Here is a 27,231-nt window from a genome sequence, read left to right on the forward strand (position 1 = left end):
TGATGAAGATGTCATCAATGTAGCATAGGTAGAGAAGGGGCATGAGTGGATGAGATCTGAGGAAGCGTTGTTCCAGGTCGGCCATAAAAATATTGGCATATTGTGGGGCTGTTCAGGTGCCCATAGTGGTGCCACTGATCTGGAGATATATATTGTCATCAAATTTGAAATAGTTGTGTGTGAGGATAAAGGCACAGAGTTCAGCAGCCAGTTGTGCTGTGGCATCATCAGGGATACTGTTCCTGACAGCTTGTATTCCATCTGTGTGTGGGATGTTTGTGTAGAGAGTCTCTACATCCATGGTGGCTAGGATGATGTTTTTCTGGAAGGTCACCAATGCATTGTAGTTTCCTCAGGAAATCAGTGGTGTCATGGAGATAGCTGGGAGTGCTGGTGGCATAGGGTCTGAGTAGAGAGTCCACATATCCAGACAGTCCTTCAGTGAGAGTGCCAATGCCTGAGATGATGGGGAGTCCAGGATTTCCGGGTTTGTGGATCTTGGGTAGTAGATAGAATAACCCTGGTCGGGGCTCTAAGGGTATGTTGATTTGTTCCGGTGTTAGTGTAGGGAGTGTCCTGAGTAGATGGTGCAGTTTCTGAGGTCACCCTATGTAGACTAAAAAAACAGGAAAACTTAGCACAACCTCAGCTTGCAAGGGCTGTGTGTACACATGGTCAAATACTTTGGGCTCCAGAGAACTCTGAGGGTGCTAATTGGGTGCGAACTACACCTCAGAGGCCAATTAACATCTCTGGTTTTCCCTGAAGTCCAAAGTACTTGATCATGTAGACTTGCCCTGACTGACTGAACTTCTGGAGGGAGATGCTATCTAATGTCCACGCTGAGCCATTCACATCCCATACCACTGTGCACATGTCCTGCTGCACCCTGCTGGGGGTAGATCCAGCAGATCACCAGGGGGAGCAGAAGGTGGTAGTTAATGGGGGGACATTCACTTTATGGAGAGATACAGCAACGGCTAAAATGATAGTTAAGCCCCATCTGAAGGCCCATCAAATGTTCACCCTCCCTGATTGAACTAACCTCGTTATCTCCAGACTGATTCTTGCCTGCATATTTATACCTGCCTCTGGAAATGTCCATTACATGCGTCTGATGAAGTGGGTATTCACCCACAAAAGCTTATGCTCCAATACATCTGTTAGTCTTAAAGGTGCCACAGGACTCTCTGTTGCTTTAACAGATAGCTAAGGGTTAATGTCTCTTTCACCTGAAGCACCTGACCAGAGGACCAATCAGGAAACCGGATTTTTTCAACTTTGGGTGGAGGGAATTTTGTGTCTAAGGTCTTTGTTTTCTGTCTGCCTGCTTTCTCTGAGCTTTGGAGAAGTAGTTTCTACTTTCTAGTCTTCTGTTTCTAAGTGTAAGGACAAAGAGATCAGATAGTAAGTTATATGGTTTCTTTTCTTTGGTATTTGCATGAATATAAGTGCTGGAGTGCTTTAATTTGTATTCTTTCTGAATAAGGCTGTTTATTCAATATTCTTTTAAGCAATTGACCCTGTATTTTGTCACCTTAATACAGAGAGACCATTTGTATGTATTTTTTTCTTTCTTTTTTATATAAAGCTTTCTTTTAAGACCTGTTGGAGTTTTCTTTTCTGGGAAATTTCAGGGAAATTGAGTCTGTACTCACCAGGGAATTGGTGGGAGGAAGAAATCAGGGGGAAATCTCTGTGTGTTGAATTTGCTAGCCTGATTTTGCATTCCCTCTGGGTGAAGAGGAAAGTGCTTTTTGTTTCCAGGACTGGGAACGGAGAGGGGGAGTCACTCTGTTTGGATTCACAGAGCTTGTGTCTGTGTATCTCTCCAGGAGCACCTGGAGGGGGGAAGGGAAAAAGGATTATTTCCTTTTGTTGTGAGACTCAAGGGATTTGGGTCTTGGGGTCCCCAGGGAAGGTTTTTCAGGGGGACCAGAGTGCCCCAAAACACTCTAATTTTTTGGGTGGAGGCAGCAAGTACCAAGTCCAAGCTGGTAACTAAGCTTGGAGGTTTTCATGCTAACCCCCATATTTTGGACGCTAAGGTCCAAATCTGGGACTAAGGTTATGATATGAGTAGCAGCGGTGGGATGATAGACAGAATCCAGAAGCCAGTAGGAATATTATATTTTTCTTTTCTCTGCTAAGGGCTTTTTAGCAGAGAGAAACAGTTGGTTTTAAAAGGGAACCAGAGAGAATTTTTTTTTCTGCTCTCTCTGGCAGTTTGTGGCTTGCATGTTAAGCAAGAAGCCATTACCAGACTGTTAAGGGTCTTTTGTCACACAATAGCACTCCCATTGAGAGTCAGTACCAGCACTATATGCATGCAAATAAAGTGGTTTTTCAGATTTACTTAACATTGAAAATTAGCTAAAGGCACTGTTGCTAGGCAGACTTCAGGAGGCAACAGAGAACCTGCAGTTCAGAAGATAAACACCGGAGGGCACCCCAACACAAGAAAACAGGAATCATGACTTCTAAGGCAAAAATTGAGGCCGAAGAACAAATCAAAGAAGCTGAACACAGGCGACAACTGGAAATAAAACAAAAACAGATGGAAATGAAAGAAAGAGAAGAACAAATCAAACTGGCAGCCTACCAAAGAGAACAGGCAGCCAAAGAAGCAGCACACAAAAGAAAACTAGAAGAAGTGGTGGCCCACCGAAGGAAACAAGCAGAAGAAGAGTTGGCCCACAGAAGGAAGCAAGAAGAAGAAGAGGTGGCCCACCGCCGAGAAATGGAAAAACAACAAAAAGAAAATGAAGAGAAGGAAAAACAGAGAAAACATGAACTGGACTTGGCAAAAGCTGGGCTGCATGTGCCAGCCAACCCTAACAACCCGGCGCCAATTATTGCTCCACAGCACAGGAAATTTCCCACCTACAAGGCAGGTGATGACACCGAGGCCTTCTTGGAAAATTTTGAAAGAGCCTGTCTTGGGTACAGCATCCCCAAAGACCAGTACATGGTAGAATTAAGGTCACAGCTCAGTGGACCTTTAGCAGAGGTGGCAGCTGAAATGCCTAAGCAGCAAATGAATGACTATAAACTTTTTCAAACCAAGGCCAGATACAGAATGGGGATAACCCCAGATCATGCCCGTCGGCGCTTCAGAACCCAAAAGTGGAAACCAGAGGTGTCATTTCCCAAACACGCCTACTACGTTGCAAAAAACTATGAGGCCTGGATAACAGGAAACAACGTTCAAACCTTGGAAGAACTGCACCTCCTCATACAAATGGAGCAGTTCTTGGATGGTGTTCCTGAAGACATCACACGGTACATACAAAATGGAAAACCCAAAGATCTCGCTGAGGCGGGGGAGATTGGAGCCAAATGGATGGAACTGGCAAAAAGCAAGAAAGCTACGGTCAAGGGGAACGAATACCCCAGGGGGCACACAGACCATAAACCCTACAACCGAGGACAGCCAAAGACCCCACATACCACCCAAGTAAAGCCACAGACACCCTACTCTTCCACCTCACCAGTCTCCAGTAACTCACCTCGGCCCAGTGACCCATCAGATGGAAGATGCTTTAAGTGTAATAAACTGGGACATATCAAGGCCAACTGTCCCAAGAACACCATGCGAGTGCAATTCATTACACCACCATCACACCAAAGATCCCCAGGCCCGGATGCCTCTCAAATACCCTTGGAGCGAAGGGAAAATTTGAGAGTGGGCGGAAAGAAGGTTACTGCGTGGAGAGACACGGGGGCACAAGTGTCAGCTATCCACCAATCCTTCGTTGACCCCAAATTCATCAACCCAAAGGCCAAAGTTACAATTTACCCCTTCATGTCACAAGCTGTAGACTTGCCTACAGCTCAACTGCCTGTCCAGTACAAAGGCTGGTCAGGAATGTGGACTTTTGCAGTCTATGACAATTATCCTATCCCCATGCTACTGGGGGAAGACTTGGCCAACCAGGTGAGGCGGGCCAAGAGAGTGGGAATGGTTACACGTAGCCAAACCAGGCAAGCTTCCAGACCCATTCCTGTTCCTGAACCGTCCACAGACGCCCCGTCTGGGTTACCAGAGACCCAGACAGAGGTAGTGGACCCAGATTCCATGCCAACCACTGAAACAGCCACAGCACCTCCAGTCCCAGGCCCGGAACTGGAACAGCAACCAGCACCAGCGGTTGCAACCCCATCTTCAAACTCAACACCAGTGGGCGCCAGCGAGCCACAACTGGCAGAAGCAACAGACAGCCATACCCTAAAGGCTCAGCCAGAGCCTGAAATACCCTCAGGTGCACCAGCGGAGAGCGGTTCACCAGCAACGGAAACAACCCCATCACCTACATCGCTTCCAGAGGGACCAAGCCCAAGTCCACAGTCTGAGGAAGAACTGGTGACCCCAGCCTCAAGGGAACAGTTCCAGACGGAGCAGGAAGCAGATGACAGCCTTCAGAAAGCGTGGGCGGCGGCACGGAGCACCCCACCGCCTCTCAGCTCTTCTAATCGATCCCGGTTTGTTATAGACCAAGGACTTTTATACAAGGAAATTCTTTCTGGTGGACACCGGGAAGAATGGCAGCCGCAAAAACAGTTGGTGGTTCCAACTAAGTACCGGGGGAGGCTCTTAAGCTTAGCCCATGATCAGCCCAGTGGCCATGCTGGGGTGAACAGAACCAAGGACTGGTTGGGGAAGTCCTTCCACTGGGAGGGGATGGGCAAGGACGTTGCCAAGTATGTCCGGTCTTGTGAGGTATGCCAAAGAGTGGGAAAGCCTCAAGACCAGGTCAAGGCCCCTCTCCAGCCACTCCCCATAATTGAGGTCCCATTTCAGCGAGTAGCTGTGGATATTCTGGGTCCTTTCCCAAAAAAGACACCCAGAGGAAAGCAGTACGTACTGACTTTAGTGGACTTTGCTACCCGATGGAAAGAAGCAGTAGCTCTAGGCAACACCAGGGCTAACACTGTGTGCCTGGCCCTAACAGACATCTTTGCCAGGGTAGGTTGGCCCTCTGACATCCTTACAGATTCAGGGTCTAATTTCCTGGCAGGGACCATGGAAAAACTGTGGGAAACTCATGGGGTGAATCACTTGGTTACCACCCCATACCACCATCAAACCAATGGCCTGGTGTAAAGGTTCAATGGAACTTTGGCGGCCATGATACGAAAATTCGTCAACGAATTCTCCAATAATTGGGACCTAGTGTTGCAGCAGTTGCTGTTTGCCTACAGGGCTGTACCACATCCCAGTTTAGGGTTTTCACCGTTTGAACTTGTGTATGGTCACGAGGTTAAGGGGCCATTACAGTTGGTGAAGCAGCAATGGGAGTGGTTTACGCCTTCTCCAGGAACTAACATTCTGGACTTTGTAAGCAATCTGCAAAGCACCCTCCGACACTCTTTAGCCCTTGCTAGAGAGAATCTAAAGGATGCTCAGGAAAAGCAAAAGGCCTGGTATGACAGACATGCCAGAGAACGTTCCTTCGAGGTAGGAGACCAGGTTATGGTCTTGAAGGCGCAACAGGCCCATAAGATGGAAGCATCATGGAAAGGGCCATTCACGGTCCAAGAGCGCCTGGGAACTGTAAATTACCTCATAGCATTTCCCAATTCCTCACTAAAACCTAGAGTTTACCATGTTAATTCTCTCAAGCCTTTCTATTCCAGAGACTTACAGGTTTGTCAGTTTACAGTCCAGGGAGATGATGCTGAGTGGCCTGACGGTGTCTACTACGACGGGAAAAAAGACGGTGGCGTGGAAGAGGTGAACCTCTCAACCACCCTGGAACGTCTGCAGCGGCGACAAATCAAGGAGCTGTGCACTAGCTTCGCCCCATTGTTCTCAGCCACCCCAGGACGGACTGAACAGGCATACCACTCCATTGATACAGGTAATGCTCACCCAATCAGAACCCCACCCTACCGGGTGTCTCCTCATGCCCAAGCTGCTATAGAACGGGAGATCCAGAACATGCTACAGATGGGTATAATCCGCTCATCTACCAGTGCATGGGCATCTCCAGTGGTTCTGGTACCCAAACCAGATGGGGAAATACGCTTTTGCGTGGACTACCGTAAGCTAAATGCTGTAACTCGTCCGGACAACTATCCAATGCCACGCACCGATGAGCTATTGGAGAAGTTGGGACGTGCCCAGTTCATCTCTACAATAGACTTAACCAAGGGGTACTGGCAAGTACCGCTAGATGAACCTGCCAAGGAGAGGTCAGCATTCGTCACCCATGCGGGGGTGTATGAATTCAATGTCCTTCCTTTTGGCCTTCGAAATGCACCCGCCACCTTCCAGAGGCTGGTAGATGGTCTACTAGCTGGACTGGGAGAATTTGCAGTTGCCTACCTCGATGATGTGGCCATTTTTTCAGACTCCTGGCCCGAACACCTACTACACCTGGAAAAGGTCTTTAAGCGCATCAGGCAGGCAGGACTAACTGTTAAGGCCAAAAAGTGTCAAATAGGCCAAAACAGAGTGACTTACCTGGGGCACCAGGTGGGTCGAGGAACCATAAACCCCCTACAGGCCAAGGTGGATGCTATCCAAAAGTGGCCTGTCCCACGGTCCAAGAAGCAGGTCCAATCCTTCTTAGGCTTGGCCGGATACTACAGGCGATTTGTACCACACTACAGCCAAATCGCTGCCCCATTGACCGACCTGACCAAAAAGACCCAGCCAAATGCCGTTAAGTGGACTGATGAGTGTCAAAAGGCCTTTACCCAGCTTAAGGCGATGCTCATGTCTGACCCTGTGCTCAGGGCCCCGGACTTTGACAAGCCATTCCTAGTAACCACAGATGCATCTGAGCGTGGTATAGGAGCAGTGCTCATGCAGGAAGCAACAGATCACAACTTCCATCCTGTCGTGTTTCTCAGCAAGAAACTGTCTGAGAGGGAAAGTCACTGGTCAGTCAGTGAAAAGGAATGCTATGCCATTGTGTACGCCCTGGAAAAGCTACGCCCATATGTTTGGGGACGGCGGTTCCAACTACAAACTGACCATGCTGCACTAAAGTGGCTTCATACTGCCAAGGGGAACAACAAGAAACTTCTTCGTTAGAGTTTAGCTCTCCAAGATTTTGATTTTGAAATTCAACACATCACAGGAGCTTCTAACAAAGTTGCTGATGCACTCTCCCGTGAGAGTTTCCCAGAATTCAGTAGTTAAAAAGTGTTCTTAAAATGCAGAAGTCTGTTAGTTATATATTTAGTAGTATATGTAAAGGTGCATGTGTTGTAGTAATCTGTTTATTTTAAAGTTCTAGAAGGAAATCGCCGCCAGTGAGCTTCCCCACTGTCTGCAATTTGGGGGGCGTGTCATAAACAGATAGCTAAGGGTTAATGTCTCTTTCACCTGAAGCACCTGACCAGAGGACCAATCAGGAAACCGGATTTTTTCAACTTTGGGTGGAGGGAATTTTGTGTCTAAGGTCTTTGTTTTCTGTCTGCCTGCTTTCTCTGAGCTTTGGAGAAGTAGTTTCTACTTTCTAGTCTTCTGTTTCTAAGTGTAAGGACAAAGAGATCAGATAGTAAGTTATATGGTTTCTTTTCTTTGGTATTTGCATGAATATAAGTGCTGGAGTGCTTTAATTTGTATTCTTTCTGAATAAGGCTGTTTATTCAATATTCTTTTAAGCAATTGACCCTGTATTTTGTCACCTTAATACAGAGAGACCATTTGTATGTATTTTTTCTTTCTTTTTTATATAAAGCTTTCTTTTAAGACCTGTTGGAGTTTTCTTTTCTGGGAAATTTCAGGGAAATTGAGTCTGTACTCACCAGGGAATTGGTGGGAGGAAGAAATCAGGGGGAAATCTCTGTGTGTTGAATTTGCTAGCCTGATTTTGTATTCCCTCTGGGTGAAGAGGAAAGTGCTTTTTGTTTCCAGGACTGGGAACGGAGAGGGAGAGTCACTCTGTTTGGATTCACAGAGCTTGTGTCTGTGTATCTCTCCCGGAGCACCTGGAGGGGGGAAGGGAAAAAGGATTATTTCCCTTTGTTGTGAGACTCAAGGGATTTGGGTCTTGGGGTCCCCAGGGAAGGTTTTTCAGGGGGACCAGAGTGCCCCAAAACACTCTAATTTTTTGGGTGGTGGCAGCAAGTACCAGGTCCAAGCTGGTAACTAAGCTTGGAGGTTTTCATGCTAACCCCCATATTTTGGACGCTAAGGTCCAAATCTGGGACTAAGGTTATGATAGGTATTCACCCACAAAAGCTTATGCTCCAATACATCTGTTAGTCTTAAAGGTGCCACAGGACTCTCTGTTGCTTTTTACAGATCCAGACTAACACGGCTACCCTCTGATACTTCATAATGAGGGCTCTTTAACTGAGCAGACAAAGGCATAGCATGGAAGGCATGGCTGGAAGCTGAAACTAGATAAATTCAGGCTAGAGATAACAAGTAAGTTTTTAACACTGAGGGTATGTATATACTACGGGATTATTCCGATTTTACATAAACCGGTTTTGTAAAACAGATTGTATAAAGTTGAGTGCACGCGGCCACATTAAGCACATTAATTCAGTGGTGTGCGTCCGTGTACCAAGGCTAGTGTCGATTTCTGGAGCGTTGCACTGTGGGTAGCTATCCTGTAGCTATCCCATAGTTCCCGCAGTCTCTCCCGCCCATTGGAATTCTGGGTTGAGATCCCAATGCATGATGGTGCAAAAACAGTGTTGCAGGTGATTCTGGGTAAATGTCATCACTGAATCCTTCCTCCATGAAAGCAACAGCAGACAATCATTTCACACCCTTTTTCCCCTGGATTGCCCTGGCAGACGCCATAGCATGGTAACCACGGAGCCTGTTTTGCCTTTTGTCACTGTCACCGTATGTGTAGTGGATGCTGCTGACAGAGGCGGTACTGCAGTGCTACGCAGCAGCATTCATTTGCCTTTGCAAGGTAGCAGAGATGGTTACCACCCCATTGCACTGTCTGCCCGTGTAAATTGGAGATGAGGTGACAGTTATCAATCATTTTGTACCATTTGCAATTGGAAATTGGCGATGACGGTTATCAATCATTTTGTACCGTTTGCTGCTGTCATGGGTGCTCCTGGCTGGCCTCGCTGAGGTCAGCCGGGGGTGCATAGACAAAAATGGGAATGACTCCCTGAGTCATTCCCTTCTTTATGTTTTGTCTAAAAATAGAGTCAGTCCTGCCTAGAATATGGGGCAAGTCTACTAGAGAGCCAGAGAGCACAGCTGCTCCGGGTCAGAGCCCCAGAGATCCCACAGAAATGATGAGCTGCATGCCATTCTAGAGGATGCTCCTGCAACAACCCCACTCGTTGCTTCCCTCCTCCCCTAACCCTCCTGGGCTACCATTGCAATGTCCTCCCATTTGTGTGATGAAGTAATAAAGAATGCAGGAATAAGAAACACTGTCTTTTTAGCGAGATAAAATGAGGGGGAGGCAGCCTCCAGCTGCTATGATAGTCCAGGCAGGACATTAAAGGGTGGGTGGGAGAGGAGCGCAGCCTCCCACTGCTATGGTAGTCCAGGTAGTACAGAATCTTTTCTTTAGACACGAAAGGGGTGGGGGGGCTGATGGAGCTCAGGCTCCAGTTGCTATGATGAGGACCGTTACCCAGCATTTTGTACCGTCTGCCAGGAATGACAGGGAGTCATTCCCATTTTTACCCAGGTGCTCCCAGCCAACCTCACCGAGGCCAGCCAGGAGCACTCACGGGATGATGACGGTTTTCCACCATTTTGTACCGTCTGCCATCAGGAAAGGAAGGGGAGGGGATGCTGCTGTTCAGCCCCACAGCACCCCATCTAACAGCAGCATGCAGTAGACATACGGTGACACTGAAAAATGGCAAGAAACGATTTTTTCCCCTTTTCTATCATGGGGGTAGAGGGGGCGTAAATTGACAAGATATACCCTGAACCACCCTGGACAATGTTTTTGACCCTACAGGCATTGGGAGCTCAGCCAAGAATGCAAATGCTTTTCAGAGACTGCGGGGACTGTGGGATAGCTGGAGTCCTCAGTACCCCCTCCCTCCCTCCATGAGCATCCATTTGATTCTTTGGCTTTCCATTACGCTTGTCACACAGCACTGTGCTGTGGACTCTGTATCATAGCCTGGAGATTTTTTCAAATGCTTTGTCATTTTGTCTTCTGTAATGGAGCTCTGATAGAACAGATTTGTCTCCTCATACAGAGATCAGATCCAGTATCTCCCATACGGTCCATGCTGGAACTCTTTTTGGATTTGGGACTGGATGGCTCCTCGTGCTGATTAGAGCTTCACGCTGGGCAAACAGGAAATGAAATTCAAAAGTTTGCGGGGCTTTTCCTGTCTACCTGGCCAGTGCATCTGAGTTCAGATTGCTTTCCAGAGCGGTCACAATGGTGCACTGTGGGATACCGCCCGGAGGCCAATACCGTAGATTTGCGGCCACACTAAACCTAATCCGACACGGCAATACCGATTTCAGCGCTACTCCTCTTGTTGGGGAGGAGTACAGAAACTGGTTTAAAGAGCCCTTTATATCGATATAAAAGGCCTCGTTGTGTGGACGGGTTCAGGGTTAAATGGGTTTAACACTGCTAAATTCGGTTTAAACGCATAGTGTAGACCACGCCTGAGGGTAATTAACTACTGGAACAATTTACTTAAAGATGCAATGGATTCTCTGTCACTTGAAGACTTTAAACCAAAACTGGATTTCTCATTCTAAAAGCCACACTCTCGCTCAACCACCAGTTGTTGCGTTGGATGCAGCAATCATTAGCTGAGGTTTCTCTGTCCTGTGTTAAGCAGGAGGTCAGTTAGATGGTCCTAACGGTCCCTTCTGGCTTTAAAATCTATGAACCTGTGAAATGGACAGGTCAGTTATGCACAAACCATTTCCTTTCATCGGTTTTAAAGTCTCTAGTTTCAGTTTTCACAAAATGTCTCTTCTTTTATCGTGAACAAGGGTGTGTCAAGGCAGATGATTTATCTTCTCTGTATCATTCCTTAGTTTCTATACCTCTGTTGTATCCCTCCTCTATTTAAACACTCCAAATCTTTTCAACCTCTCCCCAGGGGTTGAGCTGGCCAGTTTGTGGTAGTTGGTTTAACTGTATTTTTCCCAGGGCAGTTGGTCTAACTGCATTTTTCTTGTACTCAGGAATCTCTGCATTCAATAAAAAAAAATGTAAATGGTTGTGAAAATGCCCTTTAACTTGTGAACGAATGAGGCTGAAATGATGGCTCTAGGAGAGATGTACACTTTCCCTAGTTATTGCCAAAGATCATTCACTGAAATTACCTGATGACAATGTAGCTCTTTCACTGTCATTGAAAGCATGGGAGAAAGAGAAGGGACAATCAGACTGCGAAGAGCTACTGCGAGTGGAGTCTTGTTTGGGTGTTTTGGTTTGGCAAGCGAACTAGGGAAGCTTGGTCTGTGGGCAGAGTTTGAGAGAACATCTCTCTTTTTCCTTCCAATTTAATCCATCTCCCTTCATGCCTCTACTGGCTTCTAACCATTCTCATCATCTGTCACTAGACCCTTCTTTTCTGCTGTATCTTTCCAAGACGGGGTGACCAGTACTGAACAGCTTTCCAGGGAAGGACATCATATCAATTTATATAATGACATTATATAAATTATATGTTATTTCCTGCCCCAGGTACCCTCACAGTTTTCTCTCTAGTGTCATTGCACACTAAGCAGGCGTTTTCACTGCAATGTCTACAGCTATGCCCAGATCTTTCTCCTAAAATGTTATAGGAAATGTAGATCCCAACACAAATCATTCCTCCCAGTGTGCATTACTTGGCGTTTGTCAGCACTGAATGTCACCTATCATTGTAATGCCCAGTCACCTAATATGCTCAGGTCCTGCTGAAGTTCCTTTCAGTCTCCCCTAGTCTTGATTTACGTAAATTTTCCCATCTGACTGCTCACTCCTTTTCTACATGATTAATTAATATACTAAACGCTGACTCTAGTACCAGATTCTGTTAATTGATCTCAGCTTTATTAATCTTACTGTTTGTTTTCTACCTCTTAGCCCGTGTTTAACTCATGACAGAACTTGACTCTCACCTTTCACAAATGACAACTTGTATGGGACTTTGCCAACAGCTGTTTGAAAACACAAAAAACCTGCTTCTTCTTTATTAAGTATTTTACTGGCACTCTCCAAGTACCACAGGAGACAGGAGAGACACGTCTCTCCTTAACTGGAGCTGTATTTCCCCTGTCACATCATGGTCATCTAGACACTATATCTCTGTCTTTAATCATTGTTTCAACCAATTTTCCAGACACTGAAGTAAGACTCATTGGTGTATAAATCCTGGCATGATCCCAGCACCTTTTCTAAATGTAGGTACATTTGTTATTTTACAGTTCTGTGCTATAGTATCTTATTTTAATGAGCGATTGTATATATTTTTTAGCAGCTAGGTGGATTTGTTCTTAAGTTCTAAGTTCTTTCAGAATTCCTGGTGGTACAACTTCTGTCCTGGCAACTTCTTTCTCTTTAATTTAACAGTTTGTTCTAAGGCTTCCTTTTTCTCCTGTCTGTATCTAAGGGTGTCTGATATATTACTTGGTATGTTTCTATACCCTCACTGAGTGAGAGTGGCTTTTAGAATCACCTTTCCAGTGGGAAAACTTGCATTTGCAAGTTCAAAATATTCTCTAAAATTCGCTTCTAATGAGCTGTTTCTACAAATATTTCTGCCCATAAAGTAATTCATTATGATATACTAAAGGCCACAAACAAACAGAGCCAGAGCCAATGCAACTTCGTATTGAAATAAACATTGAACAGAACATGCGTGGAGGTATCAGTCCAGAACCAGAATGCTGAGGAGAATCTGGCATCCTGCGTCCCACACAGACAAAGCCAAGATCTGGGGAGAGGGGAAAAACTGCAGTACCTTCATAGAAGTGAAGTTCCTCTGCCGGTCAAACTGAAACTCCATTTCGACAGAACCTGTGCTGAAGCTCTCATTCTTCCAGCCGACATAGTCATACCCTGGCCACACACGGTACTGGTGACTCTGTGTGAAATCGTCCAGTCCCAGTACGCCATCTGTTAGCTGGCCCAGACCTCCATACAAATGCCTAGCAAGAAACGGCTCATGGTTAGACAAAGCACCAGAGAAGAGAGAGAACAGAATCATAAAAAGAACAGGAGTCCTTGTGGCACCTTAGGGACTAACGAATTTATTTGAGCGTAAGCTTTCGTGGGCTACAGCCCACTTCATCGGCTGCATAGAATGGAACATATAGTAAGAAGATCTATATAAACATATGCCAACTCTAAGAGGCTAATTAATTAAGATGAGCTATTATCAGCAGGAAAAAAAAAAAAAACTTTGTAGTGATAATCAAGATGGCCCATTCCAGACAGTTGACAAGAAGGTGTGAGGATACGTAACATGGGATAATAGATTCATTTTACGTCTATGCATCTGATGAAGTGGGCTGTAGCGCACAAAAGCTTATGCTCAAATAAATTCGCTATTCCCTAAGGTGCCACAAGGACTCCTGTTCTTTTTGCGGATACAGACTAACAGCTGCTACTCTGAAACAGAATCATAGACTCTTCCAGGTTGGACTGGACCTCTACTCCTCTCTTGGTACTGAGAAAGCATTGATTTCATTATACCTACGACACCCTGGAGAGATGAGTACCTAGTTTCAGTCCTAACTATTTCCTGAATGTTCCCAGTCACTCCTTGACCCAAAGCAGCTTTTTCTGTTCTGAGGGACAGTGAGAAGCCTTTTCTCTACTCCTGCATGAGACGATGCAGCCAAGCGGCCAGTGCAAAGCAGATATTGGAGAAGATATTACCGGGCTCAGAGCCTTTCCAGAGTCTGTCAAGCCCCTTTGTGGATCAGAACACAAGCAGCTCAGGAAAATAAACAGGCAGTTTTCTCTTGCTGAGAGGTTTAGGCAGGGCCAAGCCCTGCACTGGATAAGGTCAGCAGTTTGGGTGCTGATCTGAACCATTTGCCAGTGAAAGCAAAACAGACATGGACCACCCTTGAGAAAGAAAACGGAGACTCTAAAAAGGGACATTTCAGTTCCACCAGATAGGTGGGTCTCAACTCTGGGATTTTTGCCACTGAGCCGTGGAGGGGGCCGTGTGGAGCTGCCTGCCGAGAGACAGCACTGGGGAGATGGTCACAGGAAGGCTGCTCCTTGTGCACGTGGAGTGCACAGTCTGCTCCTCTCATTGGGCTGGCACAAATTGCTGCACTGGCTCTGCTCCAGGGGCTTGTGCGGACCCTGCCTGCTCCCCTCCCCTGGGCGAGCAGGAGTCAACGGTCCCTGTGCACCACCGGGCAGTTACCATGGAGGCCTTTGTACAGATGTGCGAAAGGGGAGTCTCTTCCCTGCCCCTGTACACCTGAGCAAGGGACCTCCAAATCCAGCCTGTAGACAGCAACACACCCAAACTCTGACTCTCTTGAGAGATGGTGGCTTTGGATTTGGGCAGGAATTTCCAGGACACCTGAGTTAACCTCTTAGATGGAAGAGCCCCTATGGAATGAGGATAACATACTTCAGACATTTCGCTCCTGCAGACTATTCTAATGCCCTGGAAACCCTTAACAGAGTTTCAGTATGGGCCTGATTGTGTCTCCTTGATCTATGCCTGGAACTCACCTGTGCGTGGAAGGGGATCGGCAACCTCCAGGGCAATTTTTCAGACTAATAGTTTATTTGCTGAAAAATTCACTTGCAGTCAACCCAAAACCATTTGTGACTTTGATATGGAGGAGGAGGGGGCAGGACCCACCTTACAGGGCACTTACTTGCGATGTGTGGATGCAGATCTAAATGACTGCTCTGGTGCAGGGATTTGAACACCTGTGTTCCCCCCGCCCATGCGGGTATCCTAACTGCCAGGCTAGCCTGAGATGGGGCTTTTTCACCTGTTGAAGCTGTTCCACTTTGTATAAATAATTAAATATTGATTGGTGTAGGGACTTGAACTTGTGTTAACTCCCCCTGCCCTGAGGAGTTCCCTAACCTCCAGGCTACTGATTCATTCTTATCCTTTCTCTTTGGATAACGAAACTGTCAGACATTAACAACTCTCTATTCAGCACCTGCAAACTGAGATTTTTTTCAGAGCCTTTTATCTTATCCAAATTTCAGCAGGTTTTCACAGGGACAGACTGAAAAGGGCATTTCGCTGGCATTAGGGTGATCCGGCGGCAAAATCTTATGTCCCTGCTCGACAGCACGGAAGCTCCAGAACTTCTCAATGAAATGGTTGTAAGACGTTTTTAACATGTGCAGAACAAAATATTTTTCCTTAATTTCATTCTTGGAAACAGCTGACCTGTTTTTGCTGAAACTTTAAAAAAAAAAAATCAGCCTGAAACAGACACCCAGCATAGAAAAATGTTCGAGTTTGGCAAAGTTAGAACAAACTGAAAACAGGGTTTTATAATGGGAAGATTCTCTATATCCTAGTAAGGAGGGAAGTAAGTAAGTTGATAAAGTACTGGTAGGAACTGAAGAGAAAAAGTCAAATGAAAGAGAGTTCCGTTCAATTACATCACATAATGGCAGACAACTGACAGATTTCATAAGTGCTTGGATACAAGTTAGAAGTCTAAATACTAAAATGGGTGAACTTGAGTGTCTGATATTAAATGAGTATATCACAGAAACCTGGTGGAACAATGATAATCAATGGGATATGGTAATATTAGGGTACAAAATACATAGGAATGATAGAGTAGGTCACACTGGTGGGGGAGTTACACTGTATGTGACAGAAAGCATACAATCAAAGAGAATAAAAATCTTAAATTAATCAAACTGTACTACAGAATCTCTAGAGATAGAAATTCCATGCTTGAATACTAAGCATATAGCAGCAGAGATATACTAGTGATCACTTGACCAGGATGGAGATGGTAATTGTGAAATGTTCCAGGAGATTAGACATGCTATACAAAATAGAAAACTCAATTAATAGTGGAAAATTTCAACTATCCCCATATTGACTGGCTACATATCACCCCAGGATGGGATGCAGAGACAAATTTTATCGACACCATTAATGACTGCTTCTTGGAGCAGCTACTCCTGGAATCCACAAGAGGAGAGGTAATTCCTGATTTAACCCTAAATGGAGCACAGGCTCTGGTCTAAGAGCTCAAGATAGCTGAACCACTTGGTAAAGTGACCATAACAATTACATTTAACATCCTTGTTGAGGGAAACACCAAAGAATCGCAGCACAGTAGCATTTAATTTCAGAAAGGGGAACTACACAAAAATGAGGAAGCTAGTTAAACGGAAATTAAAAGGTACAGTCCCAAAAGTGAAACGCGTACAAGGTGCATGGAAACTTTTTAAAAGCATAAGAGATGCTCAGATAAAATATATATCTCAAATTAAAAAAAGCAAACAAAAAAAAACATGTAAGAGGACCAAAAAAGTGCCACTATGGCTAAACAACAAAGTAAAAGAAACGGTTAGAAGCAAAAAGGCATCCTTTAAAACTGGAAGTTAAATCCTACTAAGGAAAATAGAAAGGAGCATTAATTCTGGCAAGTCAAGTGTAAAATTATAATTAGGCAGGCCAAAAACGAATTTGAAGAGCAACTAGCCAAAGACTCAAAAACTAACATCAATAAAATGTCTAAATACATCAGAAGCAGGAAGCCTGCGAAACAGTCAGTGGGGCCACTGGACAATCGAGGTGAGAAAGGAACAGTCAAGGACAATAAGGCCATTGCGGAGAAGCTAAACGAATTCTTTGCATCAGTCTTCACCACAGAGGATGTGAGGGAGAGTCCCACTCTTGAGCCATTATTTTTAGGTGACCAATCAGAGGAATTGTCCCAGATTGAAGTGTCAGTAGAGGAGATTTTGGAACAAATTGATAAATTAAATGGTAATAAGTCACCAGATCCAGATGGGATTCACCCAACAGTTCTGAAGGAACTCAAATGTGAAATTGCAGAACTACTAACCGTGGCTTCTGTACCAGATGACTGGAAGACAGGCAATGTGATGCCAATTTTTAAAAAAGGCTCCAGAGGCAATTCTGGCAATTACAGGTCGATAAGCCTAACTTCAGTACCAGGCATATTGGTTGAAATTACAGTAAAGAACAGAATGATCAGACACAGAGATTAACCTGATTTGTTGGGGAAGAGTCAACATGGCTTTTGTGAAGGGTAATCAGACCTCACCAATCTATCAGAATTGTTTGAGGGGGTCAACAAACAGGTGGACAAAGGTGATCCAGTGGATATAGTGTATCTGGACTTTCAGAAAGCCTTTGACAAGGGCCCTCACCAAAGGCTCTTAAGCAAAGTAAGCAGATATGGGATAAGAGGGAAGGTCTTCTCATGGATCAGTAGCTAGTTAAAAAACAGATAACAAAGGATAGGTATAAATGGTCAGTTTTCAGAATGGAGAGACATAAATAGTGGTGTACCCCAGGGGTCTGTACTAGGACCAGTGCTGTTCACCATATTCATAAATGATCTGGAAAAAGGGGTAAACAGTGAGGTGGAAAAATTTCAGACAATACAAAACTACGTAAGATAGTTAAGTACAAAGCAGGATGTGAAGAGTTACAAAAAGATCTCACTAAATGGAGTGACTGGGCAACAAAATAGTAGAAGAAGTTCAGTATTGATAAATGCAAAGTAATGCACACTGGAAAACATGATCCCAACTATACACTCAAGAAAGAGATCGTGGAGTCATTGTAGATAGTTCTTTGAAAATATCCACCCAATGTGCAGCAGCAGTCTAAAAAGCTATCAGAGTGTTAGGAGCCATTAGAAAAGGGATAGATAATAAGATAGAAAATATCATAATGTCACTATATAAACCCAGAGTACTCCCAGTTTTGGTTGCCCCATCTCAAAAAAGATACATTAGAATTGGAATACGTACAGAGAATAGCAACAAAAATTATTAATGGTATGGAACATCTTTCATATGAGGAGAGATTAAACAGAGTGGGACTTTTCATCTTGGAAAAGAGATGACTAAGAGGGGATACAATAGAGATCTGTAAAACTGTGATTTGTGTGGAGAAAGTGAATAAGGAAATGATATTTACTCCTTCACATAACACAAGAACCACAGGGTCACACAATGAAATTAATAGGCAGCAGGTTTAAAACAAACATAAGGAAATACTTCTTCACACAACAGACAGTCAACCTGTGGAAATTGTTGCCAGAGGACATTGTGAAGGCCAAAACTATCACAGGGTTCACTGAAGAACTAGATAAGTTCATGGAGGATAGGTCGATCAATGGCTATTAACCAAGATGGTCAGGGATGCAAACCTATGTTCTGGGTGTCCCTAGCCTGTTTGCCAGAAACTGGGAGTGGAGGACAGGGGATGGATCACTTGTTAATTGCCCTGTTCATTCCCTCTGAGGAATCTGGCACTGACCACTGTAGGAAGACAGAACACTAGCCTAGATGGATCATTGATCTGACAGTGTGGCCAATTTCATGTTCTTAAGCATGCTGGTAAAAGTTACCCTGCTAGAGTGGGAATTCTCCTTCATGGACAGCAAGGAAACATAACAGCTCTCCTGAATCAGGGCGACTACTCTTTTCACATAATGAACATCCTTCTATGATAATCCCAATATCACAGATCATGCCAAGCCATTGCTCTGGTCTTGGTTCACCTCATGAAATTCATTATGGACTTTGCTATTATCCCTTGGCTACTATGATGATGGGCAGTGATATAAAACCCATAGAATCATAGAAGATTAGGGTTGGAAGGGACCTCAGAAGGTCATCTAGTCCAACCCCCTGGCTCAAAGCAGGACCAATCCCAAGACAGATTTTTACCCCAGTTCCCTAAATGGCCCCCTCAAGGACTGAACTCACAACCCTAGGTTTAGCAGGCCAATGATCAAACCACTGAGCTATCCCTCCCTCCCAAAGATAGAAAGAGAAAGATGTAATTGAGAATTTCTTTTTCTGGCACTCAGGAATGACTATTATTCCTCTATCAAAGAGAAGCCCTGCTCCTTCATAAGCCAGGTACATCATCCTTCTCTTCTTTTGGCCATATCATTACTACTTGGAGCTGTGAAACTCCTTTAGTGACTCCTTGAACGGCTGCTGTGCTAGCAGGCCTCCCACCTGACAGCATATATCCATCTCTCCTCTGCAAATGAGTCTTCCTTTTCTGGAGGGGATTCGATGGTTATTGTGAACGTCGTCTCCACCAGGACCCTCAGCCTGGGTTGTACTGTGAGGCTGTGCTTCTGGAGCTGCAGAAACATTCTCCAAAGGTGTGCTAAAGGATGGCTTCCTAAAAGGTGCCTCCAAAGGCTTGTGATCGGTCTGAATTAGGACTGTTATTGCTGAAAGTAAACTAATGAAACTTTCTCATTGCATACAAGGCTGCAAGCAACTCTTTCTCACTCTCTGCTTAGCTTTGTTCTGCAGTATTAAGCTCTCGTGAGGGATCTGCTACTGGCTTGGCTTTCTTGTATTAAACCTGTCTCACCCCATTTTTTAAGGCATAAAACTTGAGAATTGAGAACTGTTGGGGTGTGGAAAGGGGCTGGGTTACTGGAATCTAGAAACTTCTGGAAGGTAAGCAGGGGCAAGATAATATAATTCTACATCAAGATGGCGGAGTCTTTTTATTTGCCAATCTTCACTGCTGAAGTCACTGGATAATTGTTTCTCATTCTAAATGTAGTACATGTGAATGCTACAGATCAATACTGCTAATGGGTGACTAGGTCATAGGGCTCGATTCTGCCACCCATACTTACCCTGAGTTGTATTTTACTCACTCTCAGACTGGATGAGCTTCTGAAGTCAAGGATCCCCTGGTGATGGTGCATCTTGGCACTAATGACACTGCACCATGGGATAACTCATAGATTATAGATAACTGCAGGGAACTGAAGAAGAATGTCCAAACCATCTTCTCAGAGGTCGTTCCTGTCCCGTGAGCAAAAGAAGGCAGAAGATTGTGGTAGTGAACCGCAGGCTGTGAAGTGTGTAGGGTAAGGTAGAGTAACACTGGTCCTCTTTCTACAGGAAGAGGGGGCTGGTCAGTGTGGATGGCCTCAATCTCCGCAGGACAGGCTAGCTTGTGTAGTCGGGAGGGAGTCATAGTAATAGCAAATGGGGAGGATGAACAGAGGGAAGATATGAGGACTTAGCTCAAAATAGAGATTTTGAGAACATTAATCAAGAAGCACATAGACATGAAGAGAAGAAATTAATGACCTACACACCACTGCTAGGAGATTGGGTAACAAACCAGATGAGTTGGAATTGCTTGTTTATGAGTATAAATTTGATCTAGTTGGTATTACTGAAACCCGTTGGAAAGATTCACATGACTGGAAAGTTAAAATCAATGGCTATAACTATGCTTGGCAGATTGGGATTGGTCCTGCTTTGTGCAGGGGGTTGGACTAAATGACCTCCTGAGGTCCCTTCCAACCCTGATATTCTATGATTCTATAATTTTTTTTTATAATTCTGATGGATAATATCAATGTTTATTTTTAAGCATTTTAATTTTTTTATCTATTAAATGTTCATAGTTGCAGAAAATTATGGGCCATCAGACAATAATTATTTAATGATAGTAGATGTTGAGATTCAAAAAATTAAAGCTTTGTAACCATTAAAGCAGAAATTGTCAACATCAGAGTGTAAAAATATCCAAAGTAAATATCTGAAATCAAACTGATGAGATGTTTAGCACACACTTGCCCAGAAAGGGTTAATGAAGACCGAGAAGGGGGCTAATTCACCCCAAAAGCCACAGCTGAGGGGAATCAGGTGATTAAGTTAACCCATGACTGAGACAGGCAGCCCAGCTGAGGAGGAATGAGCTGGGCCGGGACTATAAAGACAGGGAATTGGAAGCAGAGGGGTGGCTGGGAAACTCTGCAGTTGCTCCCTGGGAGAAAGGGAGGTGCTTTTGAGCTAGTAAACCCAGAGAGCGGGGGAAGTTAGGGTAGGGCTCAGGGAAAGGCAGTAAAGTCTAGAAGGGAACAAACATTGACTGCTAGCAAGAGGGTCCCTGTAGTAGAGGGAGGGCCTGGGTTCCCCTACCAGCCACTGAGGAAATGGCACCACAGGGCAGTGATTGAGACTGCTCGTGTGCAGAGAGACTTTGAAAGACTTCAGTACCCTGGAAGGGGAAAATGCGTAGAGTGACCTGGCTGGAGGTCTCATGCTGTGAGAGAAGAGCTGCAGACCCAGAGAGAGAGAGAGGCGGAGAGACGGCATGCAAAGAGGGCTGACCTGGAGACATGGCATGGAAGGGCTGCTGACCTCGTGAGCTATTCTCCAGCATGACCAGGAGGAGGTGCCATCCTAGCAGTGAGTGAAGGGCCCCATCACAGTTGGTGGAAAATGCAGGCAGTGATGGTCACCCTGATACAAAAGGAGTCTGAAAGACTGTGCAGGAGATTGCCCCTGATAGAACGGGAGTGAGAGAGACTCAAAGATGGTTTGAGACAGCCACCCCTGATACAAGGGGAATGGGAAAAGCTATAGAGGCAAAGGGACAATGGAGCTGCCACGTGCAGAGGCCTTCTTTGTGAAGGGCGGGTGTACCCTCCCATGCTGGACCACAGAGCCGCCACCCACTGCCCCCTCTATCACCTGATCTCCTCAATGCCAGTGCAGGTCTAGCCAGACCCCCAAGTTGTAATCCTGAGGTCCCAATGGTGGTTAGACAACCTCAGTCTTGGAAGCAGCTGTAGTCAGCATTACCTCTGTCTTGCCTAGACTGAGCCTCAACCATACGGCAGTTCCCTCCACCCCCACCATGGAGCAGCAGATGGGTTAGCAACATTAGTGTTCAACAATAGCAAAGGCAGCTGACATATCTAGTAGTACAAGCAGGAGACCTGATCACTGTCCATCGCTAGGAGATTGCTGACCAACGCAAGAAGTGCAGCCTCGGAGTCAAACCCAGGTTTGTAGTCAGCCTGACAAGGGTCACAGGGCTCTGACGCAGACAAGTACTGCGAGAACTGTGTTGTCACAACTCCCTCCATCCTTTTAACCAAAAGGGGAAGGCAAAAACCTGGACAATAGCTGGCCATATAACAACGGTTGTATGCAGACCTCCTTCATCTCGTCGTCTCCAGTAATGGACTCAGTACTTTCCTGCTAACCTTCGCCAACCAGAAGGGCATGGGTCTGATGCACTACAGGCCTGCATGCCCTTTAGGGACAGTATCTACCCAACACATCACCAGAGGAATTAAAACAACCACATCCCTCAATTAGCAAAGTGGCCGATTCCAGAAGGATTCTAGGACTAAAAGTATAGCGATAGGCTCAGGGACAAAGAGGAGAAAAGGTGCAGAGTGCCAGAGAGAGACCAGGGTTGCCAGTCCCACCTGCGCTCCTGGAAGCCATCGTAGGTTGAGTCATTCAGGTAAATGATGGGAAAGCCAGGGGCTGCTATCGTCCCTCCCTCAGGGATGCTGTAGGACGCCAAACCATCTAGAAAAGAAGGCCACAGAGCAGAGAAAACATGTCAGCAGCAGCTTGTCGTTTTCTCTGTCCACAGGATTTCCTCTTTCTTCTTGATCTGAGCAAACACTGGTCAAAAGGGTGCAGTAAGGGCCTGGCACTCACTGCAAGAGTGGGGTAGCCAGTGTGTCCTCGTCACAGTGCTAGGGACAGGCAGCCCAGGACCCTGGGTAGCCCCTGTAGAAAGAATATGGAAACGGTTCCTTACCAAACCAGATGCAGCCATAGAGCTCCACCCTCATGCAGACAGTCATGGGCAGCTCCGTTACAGGGATCACCCGGATATAACGGGCAATGATTGGGGGCCGAAGATCTTTCAGGACCACATCGTATGTATCAATGTTTCCTTGAATCACCTGGAAACAGAGGATGACTTAAGTGACCAGCTGCAGACACAGCAGGACACACACTCATGGCCTTAAATGCAGCTGGAGAGAATGCGCCTGGAAAACAAAACACTACTGCCTGACTCCGATACCCACAGAGCCCCTCACTGCTGTGTGCGGGGCGGGGAGCTTGGGAGAAGCTGGGCTCTGCAGTTTGGAGACAGTGGGAGAAATTCAATTCTGGTGTAAATCCGGTGAAGTGAATAGACTTAAACAAAGGATGATTTTGGCCCAGAATGGTCAGCATGATGGGGCCCTGAACCCTCTGCCTCACCAGCTGACATCTCTTTTTCCCTCACATTAGAGGCTGTTCATGATATAATACATGCTAAATTTTAAAAAATAATTATTATTGATAAAAACAATCTGACAATATGAGGAGTAGCAAGAGACTTGTGATTGCTGGTGATCCACCAGCAGAACCTTTTGTTATCCAGGATGTATGTCGTTCATTAACAAGAGAATCAAAAGCTGGCAATCAATGTTCACTGTGCTCTAGTGTCAGAGAAAGCAGCTCATTATGACCTGCTGAGCATTTCCAGCGATGGAGAATGTCACTGCAATAGTTAGCATTCCACCCAGAGCTGGATTAAGGTCTGGGCCTACCAGGCCCAGGATTTGGCAGTCATGTGATTATGTCTGAATCCCAGCTACATTAACAGAAAAAAACGGTCGCTTGTTCTCATGGGTGTTGAAAAAAAATCTTGAAGACATGACCTGGGTGTAACTAATGTAGCACCGTCTGGCTGAGTCTGAAGACAGTTCGAGACAATAGCTCTGAGAGGGGCAATAGTCCTGAGGATAACCAACATAGCCTTCTTTTAAAGACAGGCATCCGGCATACCTCCTATCCTACCCAAACCATCCCCTGACCTACTGATCAATAGCCAATCCACCCTCATTCTGTATGCCCTCCCCTCCTCAGACAAGGGTGCTCAGGGTGGAGGCCTGCTGCACTCAAGACAGCAGAAAAGATGGCTCTGCAGTTTGTAGGTTAGGTGAGGAGAGGAAACACCCCTGGCTAGTGGGAAGGTGGTGGGCACATGGTGCCAGACCTGGATTTCAACATGTCTTGGCTGAGCCTCCAGGCATGTGGGGCCTAGGGGTTAGCCAGGTGCCTCAATCTCAGGTGAGAGGAATGGCTGGTGCTTGGGGCTCAGCTATAGAGAATTGTGCCGCATATCCTAGTAGACTGGGGACTCAGGCCCTGCGGCAGAGCCCTTGGCAAGGTTTGGCACTGGCAGAGGTGAGATGCCTTAGCGACAGGCAGCAGGCAAAGGTAAAGGGGGACTGTATCTCCTAGAATTCAAAGTCTCTGCGGCTTTTACAACTGCTGTGGAAAGCCCAGAGGCTGTGTTGAGGGGAGAGGAGCCCTGTAACCCGCCCCTCCACACACACCCACCTGCCTGCCCTGCCGATCTTTCCAGGAGATCCAGCGTTCCCCATTGCGGCTGTAATCGATGCGGTAGGCACGGGCGAACTCTTTGCCTGTGGCACGGGCATGCCGTCCCTGCGTCCCGATCAGCGTGATGAAAAAGAGCTTGTGCAGATCGATTTGGAGGAACTGCACATCTTCTGGCTGCAACAGGCCTGCTGGGCACCACGCGCCATCCCCTTCTTCCCTTTGCAACCTGATGGGGTGAGAGATGCACACCTAAAAGGCCATACTCCCAAGGATCTAGCCTTCCAGGCACTCCTCCCTCCCAAGGAAGGAACTGCAGCATGAAGGGCACTATCCTAGCCTGTGTTCTTTGGCACAGACACTGTGACTTCTTCAGTCCAGCCATAAGCCACTCCAGGGCTTCTGCAGCATTGTGAGGGCCCAACAGCTGACATAGTCACTTTGGCATAACTTATTGCTAGCACGTCTTCTTTACACTGCCATATTTGGTACCCAGCCTCCTTTCACAGCATGAGGGGTGACAATGCTTGAAGTGCCTGTGTAGAAGAGACCTAAAACATCACGTCAGCTTTTCATCTGCAAATTGCACTGTATATACAGGTATCTGCTATGATACAGAAACAAACACAAAACCTATGGTAAAAGCATGTTGTTAGAGGGCTTTCCCTTCACCCCTGCCCTGGTTCTTGTCATGCAGACAGAGAGCAGAAGACCAGAAGTCTGGACAATGTGATGTGCGGACAATGCGATGTTTATTGGGGTTTGTTTCAAGCAAACATATCCACAGCGCTACGCGCCAGCAGAGTCTGTTTCCCAGTGTCCCCCTTCCCGGCTCTGACGCCGCAGAGCGTTTACCCGCGTCCCCCTCCCAGCTCTGACGCCGCAGAGCGTTTACCCCGCGTTCCCCTCCCAGCTCTGACGCCGCAGAACGTTTACCCCGCATTCCCCTTCCGGGCTCCGACACCGCAGAGCGTTTACCCCACGTCCCACTTCCCGGCTCCGACACCGCAGAGCGTTTACCCCGCATCCCCCTTCCCAGCTCCGACGCCGCAGAGCGTTTACCCCGCGTCCCCCTCCCAGCTCTGACACCGCAGAGCGTTTACCCCGCTTCCCCCTCCTGGCTCTGACGCCACAGAGCGTTTATCCTGCGTCCCCCCTCCCGGCTCTGACGCCGCAGAGCGTTTACCCCGCATCCCCCTTCCCGGCTCTGACGCCGCAGAGCATTTACCCCGCATCCCCCTTCCCGGCTCTGACGCCGCAGAGCATTTACCCCGCATCCCCCTTCCCGGCTCCGACGCCGCAGAGCGTTTACCCCGCATCCTCCTCCCAGCTCTGACGCCGCAGAGCGTTTACCCCGCGTCCCCCTTCCCGGCTCCGATGCCGCAGAGCGTTTACCCCGCGTCCCCCTTCCCGGCTCCGACGCCGCAGAGCATTTACCCCGCGTCCCCCTCCCGGCTCCGACGCCGCAGAGCGTTTACCCCGCGTACCCCCTCCCGGCTCTGACGCCGCAGAGCATTTATCCCGCGTCCCCCTCCCAGCTCCGACATCGCAGAGAGTTTACCCTGCGTCCCCCCTCCCAGCTCTGACGCCGCAGAGCGTTTACCCGGCGTCCCCCTTCCCGGCTCTGGTGCCGCAGAGCGTTTACCCCGCGTCCCCCTCCCCAGCTCCGACGCCGCAGAGCGTTTACCCCGCGTCCCCCTCCCCGGCTCTGACACCGCAGAGCATTTACCCTGCGTCCCCCTTCCCGGCTCTGACACCGCAGAGCGTTTACCCCGCGTCCCCCCTCCCGGCTCTGACGTCGCAGAGCGTTTACCCCGCGTCCCCCTCCCCGGCTCCGACGCTGCAGAGCGTTTACCCCGCGTCCCCCTCCCCGGCTCTGACGCCACAGAGCGTTAACCCCTGTCATAAACAGATAATTAAGGGTTAATGTCTCTTTTACCTGTAAAGGGTTAAGAAGCTCAGTAAACGTGGCTGACACCTGACCAGAGGACCAATAGAGGGACAAGATACTTTCAAATCTTGGTGGAGGGAAGTCTTTGTACTCTTTGTGGTGGTGTTGTTCACTCTCGGGACTGAGAGGGACAGGACATCAATCCAGGCTCTCCAAATCTTTCTGAATCAGTCTCTCATGTTTCAAACTTGTAAGTAATTAGCCAGGCAAGGCATGTTAGTCTTATGTTTGTTTTCTCAACTTGTAAATGTTTCTTTTTGCTGGAAGGATTTTACCTCTGTTTGCTGTAACTTTGAACCTCAGGCTAGGGGGGACCCCTCTGGTCTATAGGAGTCTCATTATCCTGTAAAGCATTTTCCATCCTGATTTTACAGAGATAATTTTTACCTTTTCTTTCTTTAATTAAAAGCTTTCTTTTTAAGAACCTGATTGATTTTTCCTTGTTTTAAGATCCAAGGGGATTGGATCTGGACTCACCAAGGATTGGTGGGGCAAAGGAGGGAGGATAGTTAATTTCCCCTTGTGTTAAGATCCAATGGGATTGGATCTGGACTCACCAGGGATTGGTGGGGGGAAAGGAGGGGGATGGTAAATTTATCCTTGTTTTAAGATCCAAGGGGTTTGGATCTGTGTTCACCAGAGAATTGGTGAAGTCCCTCAAGGCAACTCAGGGAGGGGACGAAGTTTTGGGGGGAACAGAGAGTGCCCCAGACACTGGAATTCTGGGTGGTGGCAGTGTATACCAGATCTAAGCTAGTAATTAGGCTTAGAAGTGTCCATGCAGGTCCCCACATTTGTACCCATAAGTTCAGAGTGGGGAAAGAAACCTTGACAACCCCGCGTCCCCCTTCCCCATTCCCACCTCCTCCTTCTTAGCAGGCCCAAATATACCTGCAGTGCACATCCCTAGTCACACCCCTTACAACTCATGGTCATGTTCCGTTTTGGAGGGTTGTGAGTCTGAGGTCTTTGTCCCACCTCTTTTGTATCCATGGGAGGGTT

The 27,231-nt window shown here is 46.7% G+C and overlaps 1 protein-coding gene across 2 annotated transcripts in view; it reads right to left on the reverse strand.

The window, feature by feature from the left end:
- The window catches only part of LOC127035966 (discoidin domain-containing receptor 2-like), a 164,782-nt gene that overhangs the window by 49,543 nt on the left and 88,008 nt on the right, over positions 1 to 27,231 (reverse strand). For both annotated transcript variants that reach the window (XM_050926336.1, XM_050926337.1), the window contains exons 4-7: positions 24,279 to 24,507; positions 22,699 to 22,846; positions 22,355 to 22,460; positions 12,880 to 13,066 (exon numbers count right to left, since the gene is read on the reverse strand). In XM_050926336.1, coding sequence (XP_050782293.1) covers positions 12,880 to 13,066; positions 22,355 to 22,460; positions 22,699 to 22,846; positions 24,279 to 24,507 — 670 coding nt within the window. The remainder of the gene's footprint in view (positions 1 to 12,879; positions 13,067 to 22,354; positions 22,461 to 22,698; positions 22,847 to 24,278; positions 24,508 to 27,231) is intronic.

The sequence above is a fragment of the Gopherus flavomarginatus genome, chromosome 17, assembly GCF_025201925.1.
Source record: "Gopherus flavomarginatus isolate rGopFla2 chromosome 17, rGopFla2.mat.asm, whole genome shotgun sequence".
Lineage (NCBI taxonomy): Eukaryota > Metazoa > Chordata > Testudines > Testudinidae > Gopherus > Gopherus flavomarginatus.